Here is a 19728-nt window from a genome sequence, read left to right as displayed (position 1 = left end):
CCTATCTATCTATCTATCTATCTATCTATCTATCTACCCACCTATCTATCTATCTATCTATCTATCTATCTACCCATCTATCTATCTATCTGTCTATCTACCCACCTATCTATCTATCTATCTATCTATCTACCCATATATCTATCTATCTATCTGTCTATCTACCCACCTACCTATCTATCTATCTATCTATCTATCTATCTATCTATCTATCTACCCACCTATCTATCTATCTACCCACCTATCTATCTATCTATCTATCTATCTATCTATCTATCTATCTACCCATCTATCTATCTATCTGTCTATCTATCTATCTATCTATCTATCTATCTATCTATCTACCCACCTATCTATCTATCTATCTATCTATCTATCTACCCACCTATCTATCTATCTATCTATCTATCTATCTATCTATCTACCCATCTATCTATCTATCTGTCTATCTACCCACCTACCTACCTATCTATCTATCTATCTATCTATCTATCTATCTATCTAAATAAAAATGTAATGTTAGTTCGTGCTACCATCAGAACTCAAAAACCACTGGGGGAATTGATACACCTAACAGTCCAATTTATGTCCTCCACTCAAAAAAAATGATTTTGTCATTTGGGAATCGTTGTTGCTGGGATTTATAGTTCACCTACAATCAAAGAGCATTCTGAACTCCACCAATGATGGAATTGGACCAAACTTAGCACACAGGGCTCCCATGACCAACAGAAAAAAACTGGAAAGGTTTGATGGACATTGACCTTGAGTTTGGGAATTGTAGTTCACCCACATCCAGAGAGCACTGTGGACTCAAACAATGATGGATCTGGACCAAACTTGGTACGAATATTCCATATGCCCAAATATGAACACAGATGGAGTTTAAGGGAAATAGACCTTGACATTTGGGAGTTGTAGTTGCTGGGATTTATAGTTCGCCTACAATCAAAGAGCATTCTGAACTCCACCAATGATGGAATTGGGCCAAACTTAACACACAGGGCTCCCATGACCAACAGAAAAAACTGGAAAGGTTTGGTGGACATTGACCTTGAGTTTGGGAATTGTAGTTCACCTACATCCAGAGAGCACTGTGGACTCAAACAATGATGGATCTGGACCAAACTTGACATAAATATTCCATATGCCCAAATATGAACACAGATGGAGTTTAAGGGAAATAGACCCTGACATTTAGAAGTTGTAGTTGCTGGGATTTATAGTTCACCTTCAATCAAAGAGCATTCTGAACTCCACCAATGATGGAATTGAACCAAACATGGCGTACAGGACTTCCATGACCAACAGAACACATTGGAAGGGTTTGGTGGGCATTGACCTTGAGTTTGGGAATTGTAGTTCACCTACATCCAGAGAGCACTGTGGAGTCAAACAATAATGGATTTGGACCAAACTTGGTACGAATATTCCATATGCCCAAATATGAATACAGATGGAGTTTGGGGGAAATAGACCTTGACATTTGGAAGTTGTAGTTACTGGGATTTATAGTTCACCTACAATCAAAGCACATTCTGAACCCCACCAACGACAGAATTGGGGCAAACTTCCCACCCAGAACCCCCATGACAAACAGAAAATACTTAAGGCCATCCAGTCCAACTCCCTTCACCAGGGCAAGAAAACACAATCAAAGTCCTCTTGACAAAGAGCCATCCAGCCATAGATATAGATATATGATTCACACACACACAGATATAGTATCATAGATTTGAAGGGGAGCCCTAAAGAAGGGCAATGATATGTTGCATATTCCAGAGTAGGCAAACCACACAATTTCCACATCAACACTGACAAAATTTTCTATCTTCCCGCAGCTGAACGGGAGATTGTTCGAGACATCAAGGAGAAACTGGGCTATGTGGCTTTGGACTTTGAGAATGAGATGGCGACCGCCGCTTCCTCCTCTTCTCTGGAAAAGAGCTATGAGCTTCCTGATGGGCAAGTGATCACCATCGGCAATGAACGTTTCCGGTGCCCAGAGACTCTCTTCCAGCCCTCTTTTATCGGTAAGAGGAGCAGAATTTGGATCCAAATCCTGCAACTTCTAATTCAAATTTCTCCCCACCCCTCTTGCTTTTCAAACTTGCTTTTTAGCCAGAGGTTAGGGTGGTGAGGATCATAGAATCCAATAGCTCAAAAAGTGCATTGAGGGGAGTCAGAAGTAGCAACAGCAGATAAGGAATTGAGTGAAGAGCTAGATCTGGAGCTACGGAGATCAGCAAAAGTCTTTGTTTACAAATCAGAGCCAAAAATAGATAGAATCATAGAATCCTAGAGTTGGAAGAGACCTCGTGGACCATCCAGTCCAACCCCATTCTGCCAAGAAGCAGGAAAATCGCATTCAAAGCACCCCCAACAGATGGTCATTGTAGTGAAATTGCTACTCTTTGTTAAAATTTTGGTATATAGCTCTATGTTTACACATGGCAGATAGGGAAGAATAGGCACAGACAGGGTAGCAACAGCAGAGATAGGATTCATTTGCATATATGAAGCCGATTGGTCATGTGCAGATTAGTGTAGGCCCAGGATTTGAAAAGGCTGCTAGGCCAAAATGACAGTTGGGGAGAGCAGAGCTGAACATTCCAAAGGGGCGGAGCCAAGGTTCTGAAAGAGGCAGTTAAGAGTGAGGGAGTTTAAAAATGACAGTTAGGAATCTGTGTGTGAAGAGGAGAGTCGGTTTTTGAGTGCCTGATAGAAATAAGCAGTTATGAAGATGTGTTAAAGACTTCTGATATAGAGAAGCAGTTAGTTAAATAGAGCTTGAGTTTTAAGAAACATAAAGAAGGCTAGTGTGGTTATGATTCTACGATAAGACGGAGCGGATTATTTTAGTGTAATTATATTAGTGTGTATTAGTGATATGTTGATTTTTCGTCGTGCTTTATTGTAAACTGTTTTTTATATGTTGTACACCGCCGTGAGTCGCCCTAAGGGGCTGAGAACGGCGGTCAACAAATGCAGCAAATAAATAAAATAAATAGTGTTGCATTAGTTCAGAATATAATTCAGCCAAGAGTGTGTAAAGCAAGTAACATGTTTGAGAATGTGAAACATTGATAGTTTATTCAGAAAAGTTAAGTAAATGATACTGACTGTAAGCCTCAAGATTTCAACAAAACACAAATGTAACCACAAGCGTTGGAGCCAGAAGTTATAAATAAACTGTGTTACTTTGTTATACACAAGAGTGTGAATCAGTATAATGCAGCAAAGAGGTTTTTAAAGAAGGAATAGTCTCTCTCCCTCGCCTCAGTCATCCATTCTTTAGAAGCCTCCAAAGAAGGAGCTTCCACCACATTCCAGGGCAGAGAGTTCCACTGCTGAGCAGCTCTCACCATTAGGAAGTTCTTCCTAATGTTCAGGTGGAATCTCCTTTCTTCCGCGTCATAGTTTCCAGGGTAGCAGGAAACAAGCCTGCTCCCCACTCCATCACTTCTTGTTACGTGGCCCTCCTCATGTTATCTTTCAGCCTTCTCTTCTGCAGGCTAAAAATGCCCAGCTCTTTAAGCCGCTCCTCATAGAATCATAAAGTTGGAAGAGACCTCATGGGCCATCCAGTCCAACCCATATTGCCAAGAAGCAGGAAAATTGCATTCAAAGCACCCCTGACAGATGGTCATTCAGCTTCTGTTTAAATGCTTCCAAAGAAGGAGTCTCTACCACACTCTGGGGCAGAGAGTTCCACTGCTGAACAGCTCTCAAAGTCAGGAAGCTTTTCCTCATGTTCAGATGGAATCTCCTTTCTTGTAGTTTGAAGCCATTGTTCCATTGCGTCCTAGTCTCCAGGGCAGCAGAAAACAAGCTTGCTCCCTCCTCCCTGTGACTTCCTCGCACGTATTTATACATGGCTATCATGTCTCCTCTCAGCCTTCTCTTCTTCAGGCTAAACATGCCCAGATCTTTAAGCCACTCCTCATAGGGCTTGTTCTCCAGACCCTGGATCATTTTAGTCACCCTCCCTCTAGACACATTCCAGCTTAAAGTCAACATCTCCCTCCTTTACAAATACAGTTTTTCTACTTTCTATCTCATATATTTTTAACATTTTATCGTGCACATTTGGCCCCGCCCTTTGTGATTGATTTTATTATGTTATTTTGCATTGTCTATTTTATTTTGTTGTAGTATGTATTTTGTTGTGTTCAATTTTCTATTGTTTTGTAGATTATTTTTGTTGTATTAATTTTGGGCTCGGCCTCATGTTAGTTGCCCCGAGTCCCCATTGGGGAGATGGAGGCAGAATGACAATGCAGATGCAGATGCCCGGCTTACTAACCGTGGAGCCCTTGCTCTGCAAGCGCTGCCATCAAGCCCAACTCTTTTCCAGCCTAGGTCTAGAGGAAAGGAATGAAGGAGGGAAAGGGGGAAGGGAGGTTGGAGAGAATGAGGGAGGGAAAGAAGAAAGGAGGGAAGGAAAGAGGGAATAAAGGGAAAAAGCAGAGAAGGAAGGAAGAAAAGAAAGAGGTAGAGAAGGAAGGAGAGAATGAGGGAGGGAAAGAAAAATGGGGGTAGGCAGGAAAGAGGTAGAGAAGGAGGGAAGGAAAGAAAAAAAGGGAAGGAAGGAAGGAATGAGAGGGAATGAAGGAGAGAAGAAAGAGAGAGAGGGAGGGAGGGAGGGAGGGAAGGAAGGAAGGAAGGAAGGAAGGAAGGAAGGAAGGAAGGATGTAATCAAAAAGCAAAGGAAGGAAGGAAGTAAGGAAAGAAGGAAAGAAGGAAAGAAGGAAAGAAGTAGAGAAGGAAGAAATGAGAGAAGGGAGAAGGGAAAGAAAAGGGGAGAAGGAAGGAAAGAGGGAGGGAAGGAAGGAGAGAAAGAAAGAAAAGGAGAGAAAGAGGGAATAAGGGGGGGGGGGAAGCAGAGAAGGAAGGAAGGAAAAGAGGTAGAGAAGAAAGGAAGGAGAGAAGGAGGGAGGGAAAGAAAAATGGGGGTATGCAGGAAAGAGGTAGAGAAGGAGGTAAGGAAAGAAAAAAAGAGAAGGAATGAAGGAAGGAAAGAGAGGGAAGGAAGGAGAGAAGGAAAGAAGGAAAGAAGGAAAGATGGAGGGAAGGAAGGAAGGAAAGAGAGAAGGAAGGATGGAACCAAAGAGCAAAGGAAGGAAGGAAGGAAAGAGGTAGAGAAGGAAGGAATGAAGGAAAGGAGAAGGGAAAGAAAAGGGGGGGAAGGAAGGAAGGAAAGAGGGAGGGAAGGAAGGAAGGAAGGAAGGAGAGAAAGAGAGAGGGAAGGTTGGCCACAGCAACCTGTGGAGGGTACAGCTAGTATTATATGAATATACAATATATTATATTATATTATATTATATTATATTATATTATATTATATTATTAGCTTAGCACAGGAAACAAGACAACACTTTGTCATATAATGGAAGCAACCACCAAATGGATGTGGTCATAAGAAAGGTGTGTATGTGTGTGTGTTTGTAGGACATGTCAAAGGCCTAAAAGGTCAACGTGCTTCTTCAAGACTGCCGAGAATGTCACAAGTTTGCATTGAAGGGCTAAACCGTAATTGACACACACCAGGATTTGTTGAGAAACCAAGCAGAGTGGGAGTTTTGATGATACCAGCTGGGACTCGAAGGGAATTGGATCCATCTTCTGTGACGAGCCAGGCCCGAGGCTTTGACAGTGGGTGGTGACAGATGATCTCTCTCTTTTTTTCTTACCCAATATAGACAAGGAGGCTGCAAATTCCAAAATAGTGGAAGGATGGCTTCTCCTGAATAGTGGGGGAAGCTCGACCACCTCATAGCAGCTGTTGTAACACAACGCCATCACCAAATCCTTTGACTTTTCCTCTTGGCAAAGACCTACTAGTCCGAGGCACCCCACTCTTGCAATCTTTCTTTCTCCAAGCTCCATTTACATATGGTCAAAGTATTACCTGCTTCAAGGAGCTGTATGAATGCTACTGAAAAGGGAATGGAGTTGGACTAAGATTCTGGTGCATGCCAAAATTGGAAAGAATCCCCAGACTCCACCAGTGTTCACATTTGGGCATATTGAGTATTCGTTCCATCATTGCGTGAATCCACAGTGCTCCTAGAATCATAGAATCAAAGAGTTGGAAGAGACCTCATGGGCCATCCAGTCCAACCCCCTGCCAAGAAGCAGGAAAATCGCATTCAAAGCACCCCTGACAGATAGCCATCCAGCCTCTGTTTAAAAGCTTCCAAAGAAGGAGCCTCCACCACACTCCAGGGCAGAGAGTTCCACTGCTGAACAGCTCTCACAGTCAGGAAGTTCTTCCTCATGTTCAGATGGAATCTCCTCTCTTGTAGTTTGAAGCCATTGTTCCGCATCCTAGTCTCCAGGTCAGCAGAAAACAAGCTTGCTCCCTCCTCCCTATGACTTCCTCTCACCTATTTATACATGGCTATCATATCTCCTCTCAGACTTCTCTTCTTCAGGCTAAACATGCCCAGCTCCTTAAGCCGCTCCTCATAGAATCATAGAATCATAGAATCAAAGAGTTGGAAGAGACCTCCTGGGCCATCCAGTCCAACCCCATTCTGCCAAGAAGCAGGATTATTGCATTCAAATCACCCCTGACAAATGGCCATCCAGCCTCTGTTTAAAAGCCTCCAAAGAAGGAGCCTCCACCACACTCTGGGGCAGAGAGTTCCACTGCTGAACAGCTCTCACAGTCAGGACGTTTTTCCTTATGTTCAGATGGAATCTCCTCTCTTGTAGTTTGAAGCCATTGTTCCATTGCGTCCTAGTCTCCATGGAAGCAGAAAACAAGTTCGCTCCTTCCTCCCTATGACTTCATCTCACATATTTATACATGGCCCTCATCATGTCTCCCCTCCACCTTCTCTTCTTCAGGCTAAACATGCCCAGCTCCTTAAGCCGCTCCTCATAGGGCTTGTTCTCCAGACCCTTGATCATTTTAGTCGCCCTCCTCTGGACACATTCCAGCTCTTGAATTGTGGTGCCCAGAATTGAACACAATATTCCAGGTGTGGTCTAACCAAAGCGGAATAGAGCATGGGGAGCATTACTTCTCTAGATCTAGACACTATGCTCTCACAGTCAGGAAGTTCTTCCTCATGTTCAGATGGAATCTCCTCTCTTGTAGTTTGAAGCCATTGTTCCGCGTCCTAGTCTCCAGGTCAGCAGAAAACAAGCTTGCTCCCTCCTCCCTATGACTTCCTCTCACCTATTTATACATGGCTATCATGTCTCCTCTCAGCCTTCTCTTCTTCAGGCTAAACATGCCCAGCTCCTTAAGCCGCTCCTCATAGGGCTTGTTCTCCAGACTTTTGATCATTTTAGTCGCCCTCCTCTGGACACATTCCAGCTCTTGAATTGTGGTGCCCAGAATTGAACACAATATTCCAGATGTGGTCTAACCAAAGCGGAATAGAGCATGGGGAGCATTACTTCTCTAGATCTAGACACTATGCTCTCACAGTCAGGAAGTTCTTCCTCATATTCAGACAGAATCTCCTCTCTTGTAGTTTGAAGCCATTGTTCCGCATCCTAGTCTCCAGGTCAGCAGAAAACAAGTTCGCTCCTTCCTCCCTATGACTTCATCTCACATATTTATACATGGCCCTCATCATGTCTCCTCTCCGCCTTCTCTTCTGTAGGCTAAACATGCCCAGCTCTTTAAGCCGCTCCTCATAGGTCTTGTTCTCCAGACTCTTGATCATTTTAGTCGCCCTCCTCTGGACACATTCCAGCTCTTGAATTGTTCTCCAGACCCTTACCCTTGTTCTCCAACTTGTCAATATCTCTCTTCAATTGTGGTGCCCAGAATTGGACACAGCATTCAAAGTGTGGTCTAACCAAGGCAGAATAGAGCATGGGGAGCATGACTTCCCTAGATCTAGACACTATGCTCCTCTTGATGTAGGCCAAAAACACAATGGCTTTTTTTGCTGGCACATCACATTGTTGACTCATGTTTAACTTGTTGTCCACAAGAACCTCAAGATCTTTTTCACACGTACTGCTCTTGAGCCAGGCATCGTCCCCCATTCTGTCCCCACTCTTTCTAAAGCAGTTGTTCCCAACCTGTGGTCTGTAGACCACCAGTGGTTCACAAGAATGAAAATATGGTCTGCGGCCCCACCATTTCTACATTTTTTGCCCCATGATCTTCTGGCAAACAAACTAGTCCAATGTGGGCAAAACTACGGTGAGGTGGATCTGGAATTGGCTAAGTGGACGAACCCAGAGTGTGATTCTCCACAATGCTTCCTCTTCATCCTGGAAAGAAGTGACGAGTGGAGTGCCATCAGCAGGGTTCCGTCCTGGGCCCGGTCCTGATCAGGATCTTCATTAATAACTTAGATGAAGGGCTAGAAGGCAGGATCATCAAGTTTGCAGACGACACCTAATTGGGAGGGAGAGCCAATACTCCAGAGGACAGGAGCAGGATTCAAAACGATCTTGACAGATTAGAGAGATGGGCCAAAACTAACAAAATGAAGTTCAACAGGGACAAATGCAAGATACTCCACTTTGGCAGAAAAAGTGAAATGCAAAGATACAGAACGGGGGATGCCTGGCTCGAGAGCAGTACGTGTGAAAAAGATATTAAAGTCCTTGTGGACAAGAAGTTAAACATGAGCCAACAATGTGATGTGGCAGCAAAAAAAGCCAATGGGATTTTGGCCTGCATCAATAGGAGCATAGTGTCTAGATCTAGGGAAGTAATGCTCCCCATGCTCTATTCTGCCATGGTTAGACCACACCTGGAATATTGTGTCCAATTCTGGGCACCACAATTGAAGAGAGATATTGACAAGCTGGAATGTGTCCAGAGGAGGGCGACTAAAATGATAAAAGGTCTGGAGAACAAGCCCTATGAGGAGCGGCTTAAGGAGCTGGGCATGTTTAGCCTGAAGAAGAGAAGGCTGAGAGGAGATATGATAGCCATGTATAAATATGTGAGAGGAAGTCATAGAGAGAAGGGAGCAAGCTTGTTTTCCGCTTCCCTGGAGACTAGGACGCGGAACAATGGCTTCAAACTACAAGAGAGGAGATTCCATCTGAATACGAGGAAGAACTTCCTGACTGTGAGAGCCGTTCAGCAGTGGAACTCTCCGCCCCGGAGTGTGGTGGAGGCTCCTTCTTTGGAGGCTTTTAAACAGAGGCTGGATGGCCATCTGTCGGGGGTGATTTGAATGCAATATTCCTGCTTCTTGGCAGGGGGTTGGACTGGATGGCCCATGAGGTCTCTTCCAACTCCATGATTCATTTGGGGTCCAACACACAGATTAAGCTTTGAGCTATGGTACTACTGTTATTGTCTCTGAGACATCCTCCTTCAGTGTCACCCTTCACTACTTCATTTTACTTCTCAGTAATTTCACATTCTTACCGTCCTTCTAGGAATGGAGTCTGCAGGTATCCATGAAACCACGTATAACTCCATCATGAAGTGCGACATTGACATCCGGAAGGACCTCTACGCCAACAACGTCCTCTCTGGGGGCACCACCATGTACCCTGGAATTGCTGACCGGATGCAGAAGGAAATTACAGCTTTGGCTCCCAGCACTATGAAAATCAAGGTGAGATGGGCACACAGATGGCGTAACAGTAACTCCTAGCCCAGGATCTGATCCAAGCTTTTCTGTTTATCCCAGATTATCTGGCAGTGTGGACTCATATAATCCAGTTTAAAGCAGAAAACCTGGGATAAAAGGCCTGTCTGGATGGGCCCTCTGTTAGGTTGTACCAGAATTTACCTTTGGGAATGGGGCACAATCTGTGTACAGTGCATAGTACCAGAAAACTTTGGTAGGAAACCCAAACTGTTTCCATCTCACACGCCCTCTGCTTCAGGTTCCAAAGCAGTAAGATGTCAGAGACGTGGTGGCGCAATGTTGACCTGAAGGTTGGGTTGCTAACCTGAAGGGTCCTGGTTTGAATTTGAGACAGGGTGAGCTCCAATCTGCCAGCTCTAGGTTGCAGGGACATGAGAGAAGCCTCCCAGCAGGATGGTAACACATATGGACATCCCCTGAAAGACATCTCTGTAGATGACCAATTCTCTCACGCCAGAAGCAACTTGCAGTATATTGTCAAAGGCTTTCATGGCTGGAATCACTGGGTTGTTGTAGGTTTTTCGGGCTATATAATAATAATAAAACTTTATTTATACCCCGCTACCATCTCCCAAGGGACTCGGTGTGGCTTACATGAGGCCGAGCCCACAATACATCAATACATGCAGTAACAACCACAATACAAAGCAAAATACAAATACTAATACAAAGCAATTAAAAATAAAACTCATACATAAATAGCATAAACATTGAACAATAGCACAAAACACATATAAAATCTATGGCTAGGCCAAATGTCATTAAAGTTGTAGGTTTATTGTAGGTTTTTCAGGCTATATGGCCATGTTCTAGAAGCATTCTCTCATGACATTTCACCTGCAACTCTGAGGATGCTTGCCATAGATGCAGGCGAAACGTCAGGAGAGAATGCTTCTGGAACATGGCCATATGGCCCGAAAAACCTACAACAAGCCTACAACAATCCTCAGAGGATGCTTGCCATAGATGCAGGCGAAACGTCAGGAGAGAATGCTCCTAGACTATGGCCATATAGCCCGAAAAACCTATAACAAACCTACAACAATCCTCAGAGGATGCTTGCCATAGATGCAGGCGAAACGTCAGGAGAGAATGCTTCTGGAACATGGCCATATGGCCCGAAAAACCTACAACAAGCCTACAACAATCCTCAGAGGATGCTTGCCATAGATGCAGGCGAAACGTCAGGAGAGAATGCTCCTAGACTATGGCCATATAGCCCGAAAAACCTATAACAAACCTACAACAATCCTCAGAGGATGCTTGCCATAGATGCAGGCGAAACGTCAGGAGAGAATGCTCCTAGACTATGGCCATATAGCCCGAAAAACCTATAACAAACCTACAACAATCCTCAGAGGATGCTTGCCATAGATGCAGGCGAAACGTCAGGAGAGAATGCTTCTAGAACATGGCCATATAGCCCGAAAAACCTATAACAAACCTACAACAATCCTCAGAGGATGCTTGCCATAGATGCAGGTGAAACATCAGGAGAGAATGCTTCTAGAACATGGACATATAGCCCCAAAAACCTACAACAAACCTACAACAATCCTCAGAGGATGCTTGCCATAGATGCAGGTGAAACGTCAGGAGAGAATGCTTCTAGAACATGGCCATATAGCCCCAAAAACCTACAACAAACCTACAACAATCCTCAGAGAATGCTTGCCATAGATGCAGGCGAAATGTTAGGAGAGAATGCTTCTAGAACATGGACATATAGCCCCAAAAACCTACAACAAACCTACAACAATCCTCAGAGAATGCTTGCCATAGATGCAGGCGAAATGTCAGGAGAGAATGCTTCTAGAACATGGCCATATAGCCCCAAAAACAATCACCTCCCAACAGACAAGAAACAATCACCTCCCAACAAAGGATCCCCCCAGCAATGCATCAATAGCAGGGATCCTCAGAGGGTGTGAGGTCTGTTTGAAACCAGGAAAATAGGGTTTCAACAGATATATAAACCCCACTTTCCTAGTTTCCAACAGATCTCTCAACCTCTGAGGATGCCTGCCATAGATGTGGAGGAAACGTCCAGAGAGAATGCTTCTGGAACATCACCAGACAGTCCAGAAAACTCACAGCAACCCAATAACAAGATTGCTAAACGGATTTCTTCTTTTTTTTAAACAAAACTTTGGAAACTTCTTCCCTGTTTCAGATCATCGCTCCTCCTGAGCGGAAGTACTCGGTGTGGATCGGGGGCTCCATCTTGGCTTCCCTCTCCACCTTCCAGCAAATGTGGATCAGCAAGCAAGAGTATGACGAAGCCGGGCCATCTATCGTCCACAGGAAATGTTTCTAAAGGTCTCCATGCCATCGCACTTGCCCAATGTTCTGCTAACTCCTTTCGTGGCCCAACTACACCGTTTCCCCGAAAACAAGACACCCCCTGAAAATAAGACCTAGTAGAGGTTTTGCTGAATTGCTATAAATATAAGGCCTTTTTTCCCACTACATCACTATCCCAAAGCCATGGGAAAAAAATGAAAAGTTTCTGAAGGCACATCAGTTTCTCAGGAATCTACTTACACAGTTGTGCTTCTTCCAATGGAGATGATGCTCAAGTACCTGTGTTTTCCAAAAGTAAATATCAGCTGTAAGCCGCCCTGAGTCCCCCTTTGGGGGTCGAGAAGGGCAGGGTACATATATCTGAAATAAATAATAATCTATATAAATAAAAATGTAATGTTCGTTTGTGGGATTAACATAACTCAAAAACCACTGGGTGAATTGTCACTAAATTTGGACACAAGACACCTTATCAGGCCAAGGAGTGACCATCACTCGTAAAAACACTGAAAAACGCAACGGAAGAAACTTAAAAAGCCAAAAAAAGAAAAAAAACACATTCCAATGCATGCCCAAAACCACACATATACATGAATATGTACACACTAGGCTTGGGTAACCACAGAAAAATTTGTTTCTAAACTCGTTTCATTTTTAGGGGGCCCTTGCGTTTCGTTTTTTTAAAGAATTCTGAAATTTTCCTTTTAAAAATTTCAAAATTTACGAAATTTCGTAAAATTACGAATCAATTCATTAATGGCGGACGCAATTGCGCAATATGCTAAAAAAACTTCCAAATGGGACAGGGGGAACTTCTGAAGCTACCCTCTCCCTCTGTTGTTGACTGTTGGTGTGATAAAACAAACAACAACTATAAAACTTGCGCCAGACATGCGAAAATTATTACGAAATAATTACGAGGTAATTACAAAACAATTACGAAACAATTACGAAATAATTATGAAATAAATTAAAAAAATTGTTTCGAATCTAATTTACTCCTCACACTATTCCTGCATGGCTCAATATTGGATCGTAAGCTAATTTAAATACGAATTAATAACGAATTACGAAATTAACGAACGAAACCGCCCAAGCCTAGTACACACATATACACATATTTACACACACAAAACACATATACATAGACTGGACCACAGCAACACATGGCAGGGGACGGCTAGTAATCTATATAAATAAAAATGTTATGTTCCTTCGTGGGATTAACATAACTCAAAAATCACTGGACGAATTGGCACAAAATTTGGACACAATACACATATCAGGCCAATGAATGAACATCACCCCTAAACACACACACATACACACAAAACCCCAGAGGAACAGACTTAAAAACCCCAAAAATACACCATATATGCATATAAAGATACACTCATATACACATACACATGCACACATTCAACAAATTACAATAAAAATAAAACCAAAACACAACTGAAAACGCAAACAGTAAACAGCAACATCATAATAAAATAAAACATGTAAATACATAACAATATAAAGTACATTCATACACACACATGTATATATATATATGCACAAACACACACAAATATACACATATACATACATATATACATATACGCATGCACAGACAAATATATATATACACATATATACATATACACATGCTCACACTCTGGGGTGTGGTGCTCATCTCCAATGCTGGCTGAAGAGCCAGCGTTGTCCATAGACACCTCCACGGTCATGTGGCCAGCATGACCGCATGGAGTGCCATTACCTTCCCGCCGGAGCGGTACCTATTGATCTACTCACATTTGCATGTTTTCGAACTGCTAGGTTGGCAGAAGCTAGGGCTGACAGTGGAAGCTCACGCCGCTCCCTGGAATCGAACCTGCGACCTTTTGGTCAACAAGCTCAGCAGCTCAGTGCTTTAACCCACTGCGCCACCGGGGGGCCCCCACACATGCACACAAAAAACACATATACACAGACTGGGCCACAGCAACGCATGGCAGGGGACGGCTAGTAATAATAAATATGTCTAAACATTGTCAAAGCTTCCACTTGTCACCAATTCCTTTCACGAAGCCTTAAATAAAAAAGACAGGTTTGCAGCATGCTGCGACATGAGAAAAAGGCTCAAGAATTTCTGATTTGAAGTTGGAGGAAACAAGGTTATGGTTGCAAATTGGTTCACCTGGGTGGTGTCATAAGTTGGAAACAACCTAAAGGGACATATCAAGCAATGGAAACACATGTGGGTTTGTTGAAATGCCGTTAGCCTATCTACAGATTAAAAATAAATTACAATAGAGTCTCGCTTATGACATAAATGGGCCAGTAGGATGTCGGATAAATGAAAATGTCGGATAATACAGCGTCTCCTGTTGCCCGTCCGACGCAATGCTAGACACCTAGAATACTAACAACAGGGACTCAAAGGGTTCATGCAAAGCAAAGCCTCAGGGCTAGACGGGCCCAACAGGAAGTGCCCGGATGCAAAAGAGGAGCATGGAAATTATTTTGCAATCAACGAAAAGAAAATTGTGACTAGAATCATAGTTGAAAGAAATCTCGTGGGTCATTCTGTCAACCCCATTCTGGCAAGAAGCAAGAAAATCACATTCAAAGCACCCCTACATATGGCCTCCACTACACTCCAGCGCAGAGAGTTCCATTGCTGAACAGCTCTCACTGTTAGGATGTTCTTCCTCATGTCCAGGTGGAATCTCCTTTCCTTGAGTTTGAAGCCATTGCTTCACATCCTAGTCAGGGCAGCAGAAAATAAGCTAATAATAATAATAATAATAATAATAATAATAATAATAGTAATAATTTTTGTTGTGTCAGGAGCGACTTGAGAAACTGCAAGTCGCTCCTGGTGTGAGAGAATTGGCCGTCTGCAAGGACGTTGCCCAGGGGACACCTGGATGATTTTTGATGTTTTTATCATCCTTGTGGGAGGCTTCTCTCATGTCCCCGCATGAAGAGCTGGAGCTGTTAGAGGGAGCTCATCCGCCTTTCCCCAGATTTGAACCTGCGAGCTGTCGGTCTTCAGTCCTGCCGGCACAGGAATTTAACCCACTGCGCCACCGGGGGCTCCCATAATAATAATAAACTTTATTTATACACCGCCACCATCTCCCCAGCGGGGACTCAGAGTGGCTTACATGGGGCGAAACAACATCATCAAAAAACCCAGTAAACACAGTCACAATAACAGTGGGCGGGCCAAATGTACAGGATAAAACAGTTAAAAGACTCTAATGAGATAAAAATAGGAGCAGGTTGTTTGCAGGGAGCTCATAAAAACAGAGTTGCGAAACTAAACTTCCCATTTGGAGGGCGTGTGCTTCAGTGGCAAAAGCATTGAGGGGAGCAATAATATCATGTTGTACATCTACTCGTCAAAGGGTCAGCGAAAGAGCCAGGTTTTAAGGTTCTTTTCGAACGTTTCTAGTGAAGGGGCTTTCCCAATCTCTCCAAGTAATGAGTTCCAGAGTCGGGGGGCCACAGAGGAGTAGGCTCTCTCCCTTGTGCCCACAAGACGAGCTTGTGAGATTAGTAGGGGTGAAAGGAGGGCCTCCCCTGAAGCTTGCTCCCTCCTCCCTGACTTCCCTTCACATATTTATACATGACTATCATGTCTCTTCTCAACTTCTCTTCTGCAGGCTAAACATGCCCAGCTCTTGAAGCCACTCCTCACAGGGCTTCTTCTTCAGACCCTTGATCATTTTAGTTTATTTATTTATTTATTTATTTACTATTCTTGTATACCGCTGTATCTCAAGCCCGAGGGCGACTCACAGTGGTTTCCAAACAGCAAAGACAATAAAAACAGGAATAATCAATATACAAAACAGTTAAATTACACAGTTCCATTAATAACCAATAAGCAATCAACAATACACAATTATCACAAATCCCATCCCCCCAATCGCCTCATCATCCAAACGTGATCTAAATTCGTCGTCATTGTTCCGTTCCTATGTTCACATTACCACACTTGCACTGAATTACTCAAACGCCTGCACAAACATCCAGGTCTTGAGCTTTCTACGGAATGTCATGAGCGATGGTGCCAGCCTAACGTCTACAGGAAGGGCGTTCCACAGCCGAGGAGCCACCACCGAGAAGGCCCTATCCCTCGTCCCCGCCAGCCATGCTTGAGAGGCCGGCGGGATCGAGAGCAGGGCCTCCCCGGAAGATCTCAAAGTCCGGGTGGGTTCATAGGCCGAGATGCGGTCGGATAGGTATCTTGGGCCGGAACCGTTTAGGGCTTTATAGGCCAGTACCAACACCTTGAATTGAGCCCGGTAGCAAATCGGCAGCCAGTGGAGCTGGTGCAACAGGGGGGTTGTGTGCTCCCTGCGCTCCGCTCCTGTTAGAATCATGGCTGCCGCGCGTTGGACTAGTTGCAATTTCCGGGCCGTCTTCAAGGGCAGCCCCACGTAGAGAGCGTTGCAGTAGTCTAGCGTTGCAGTAGTTGCCCTTCTCTGGACACATTTCCAGCTTGTAGTCAACATCTGTGCCCAGAATTGGACACAATGTTCCAGGTGTGGTCTGACCAAGGCAGAATAGAGGGGGAGCATTACTTCCCTGGATCTAGACCAGGGGTCCTCAAACTAAGGCCCAGGGGCTGGATACGAACCTCCAAGGTCATTTAACCAGCCCTCGCTCAGGGTCAACCTAAGTCTGAAATGACTTGAAAGCACACAACAACAATCCTATCTCATGTGCCTACGGCAGGTCCACACTTCCCACTGAAATACTAATAAGTTTATATTTGTTAAAATTGTTCTTCATTTTAATTATTGTATTGTTTTTAAGTGTTTTTTTGCACTACAAATAAGATATGTGCAGTGTGCATAGGAATTCATTCATCTTTTTTTCAAATTATGATCCGGCCCTCCAACAGTTTGTTGGAGTGACCTGGCCCTCTGTTTAAAAAGTTTGAGGACCCCTGATCTAGATACTAGACTCCTATTTATGACGGCCAAAAACCTTTGTGTTTTGTTTTGCCGCCGCATGACATTGTTGGCTCATGTTCCCCTACCTGTCCACGAGGACTCAAAAATATTTTTCTGTCGATCCAGACATCATCTCCCATTCTGTATCTTTGCCTTTCGTTTTTTCTGCCTAAGTGGAGTATCTTGCATTCATCCCTGTTGAACTTCATTGTGTGAGTTTTGGCCCATCATCTCTCTAATCTGTCAAAATCGTTTTGAATTCTGCTCCTGCCTTCTGGAGTATTGGCTCTCCCTCCCAATTTGGTGTTGTCCGCAATCTTGATGATCTTGCCTTCTAACCTTTCCTCTAAATCAGCGGTTCTCAATCTGGGGGTTGCGACCCAAAAGGGGGTCGTTCAGCCATTTTCAGGGGGTCGCGAATCTGCCTTGGCTCAGAAGGGGGTGAGGGACGGGCGGAGGGAGTTCTCTGTGCCAAGTGTGAGTGCATTCCATGGTTGCATGAGTTCAGAATGCTTTTGGATGGGAGGGAACTATGTATCCCAGCAACTCCCAAGTGTCAGGAAAATAACCCCAAAACTCTCCAGTAATTTCATAGAATCATAGAATCAAAGAGTTGGAAGAGACCTCATGGGCCAACCAGTCCAACCCCCTGCCAAGAAGCAGGAATATTGCATTCAAATCACCCCTGACAAATGGCCATCCAGCCTCTGCTTAAAAGCTTCCAAAGAAGGAGCCTCCACCACACTCCGGGGCAGAGAGTTCCACTGCTGAACGGCTCTCACAGTCAGGAAGTTCTTCCTAATGTTCAGATGGAATCTCCTCTCTTGTAGTTTGAAGCCATTGTTCCGCGTCCTAGTCTCCAAGGAAGCAGAAAACAAGCTTGCTCCCTCCTCCCTGTGGCTTCCTCTCACATATTTATACATGGCTATCATATCTCCTCTCAGCCTTCTCTTCTTCAGGCTAAACATGCCCAGTTCCCTAAGCCGCTCCTCATAGGGCTTGTTCTCCAGACCCTTGATCATTTGAGTCGCCCTCCTCTGGACACATTCCAGCTTGTCAATATCTCTCTTGAATTGTGGTGCAATTTCTGTTGGTTATGGGAGTTCTGTGTGCCAAGCTTCTTCAATTCCATTTTTGTTGGAGTTCAGAATGCTCTCTGATGGCAGAGAAACTATAAATCCCAGCAACTGCAACTCCCAAATATAAAGATCCATTTCCCCCAAACTCCACCATTGTTCAAATCTGGGCATATTGAGTATTCATGCCAAGTTTGGTCCAGATCCATAGTCATTTGGGTTCTCAGTGCTTTCTGGATGTAGGTGAACTACATCTCCCATAAATTACTGTCAATTCCTCCAAAACTCCTCCAGTAATTTCTGTTGGTCATGGGAGTTCTGTGTTTCAAGTTTGGTCCAGGTCTGTAAATTTGTGGGAGATCTCAGTGGTCTATGTAAGTCAAAGCTGAATTGGTTGAAGGTACCGCAAATCCCATCATCCGTTGTCCATACTCCCCCAAACATATTGCTTTTGTGATTAGTCACTATGCTTTAATTATGTTCAATTTGTAACAATGAAAATGCATCCTGCATATTAGATATCTGCATTAAAATTCATAAGAGTAGCAAAATTCCTGACTGTGAGAGCCGTTCAGCAGTGGAACTCACTGCCCCGGAGTGTGGTGGAGGCTCCTTCTTTAGAAGCTTTTGAACAGAGGCTGGATGGCCATCTGTCAGGGGTGATTTGAATGCAATATTCCTGTTTCTTGGCAGAATGGGGTTGGACTGGATGGCCCATGAGGTCTTTTCCAACTCTTTGATTCTATGATTTATGAAATAGCAACGAAAATATGGTTGGGGGTCACCACAACACGAGGGACTTTATTTGGGGGTCACCGCATTAGAAAGGTTGAGAACCACTGCTCTAAATCATGAATAAAGATCCTGAACATGATTGTTCCCAGGACAGAACCAGGCTGATGGCACTCCACTCGTCACTTCTTTCCAGGATTAAGAGGAAGCATTGGGGAGAATCACCCATTGGCTTTGTTCGCTTAACCAATTCTAGATCCAGCTAACCATACTTTTGCCTTGCCCAAATTGGACTAGTTTCCTTGCCAGAAGGTCATTGGGAACCTTGTTGAAGGCCTTACTGAAATCCAGATGTGCTCCATCCACGGCATTTCCTGCATCTACCCAGTTTGTAACTCTATTGAAAAAAGAGATCAGATTACTCTGGCATGCCTTGTTTTTGATATATAAGCTCAAAGTTACTTCCAACACCCCAAAACTGGGTCATAGAATCATAGAATCAAAGAGTTGGAAGAGACTTCATGGGCCATCCAGTCCAACCCCATTCTGCCAAGAAGCAGGAATATTGCATTCAAATCACCCCTGACAGATGGCCATCCAGCCTCTGCTTAAAAGATTCCAAAGAAGGAGCCTCCACCACACTCCGGGGCAGAGAGTTCCACTGCTGAACGGCTCTCACAGTCAGGAAGTTCTTCCTAATGTTCAGATGGAATCTCCTCTCTTGTAGTTTGAAGCCATTGTTCCGCGTCCTAGTCTCCAAGGAAGCAGAAAACAAGCTTGCTCCCTCCTCCCTGTGGCTTCCTCTCACATATTTATACATGGCTATCATGTCTCCTCTCAGCCTTCTTCAGGCTAAACATGCCCAGTTCCCTAAGCCGCTCCTCATAGGGCTTGTTCTCCAGACCCTTGATCATTTTAGTCGCCCTCCTCTGAACACATTCCAGCTTGTCAATATCTCTCTTGAATTGTGGTGCCCAGAATTGGACACAATATTCCAGATGTGGTCTAACCAAAGCAGAATAGAGGGGTAGCATTACTTCCTTAGATCTAGAAACTCTACAGAACTATACT

General features: G+C 44.0%; 1 protein-coding gene across 1 annotated transcript in view; it reads left to right on the top strand.

Moving 5' to 3' along the window:
* Positions 1–12286, top strand: part of LOC132764425 (actin, alpha cardiac muscle 1-like) — a 22533-nt gene extending 10247 nt beyond the window's left edge. The window contains exons 5-7 of the mRNA XM_067472478.1: positions 1842–2033; positions 9373–9554; positions 11764–12286. Coding sequence (XP_067328579.1) covers positions 1842–2033; positions 9373–9554; positions 11764–11907 — 518 coding nt within the window. The 3' untranslated portion in view covers positions 11908–12286. The remainder of the gene's footprint in view (positions 1–1841; positions 2034–9372; positions 9555–11763) is intronic.
* Positions 12287–19728: the final 7442 nt, after the last annotated feature.

Source organism: Anolis sagrei, chromosome 12 (genome assembly GCF_037176765.1).
Source record: "Anolis sagrei isolate rAnoSag1 chromosome 12, rAnoSag1.mat, whole genome shotgun sequence".
Taxonomy (NCBI): Eukaryota; Metazoa; Chordata; class Lepidosauria; order Squamata; family Dactyloidae; genus Anolis; species Anolis sagrei.
This window is presented reverse-complemented; position numbering and strand designations above follow the sequence as displayed.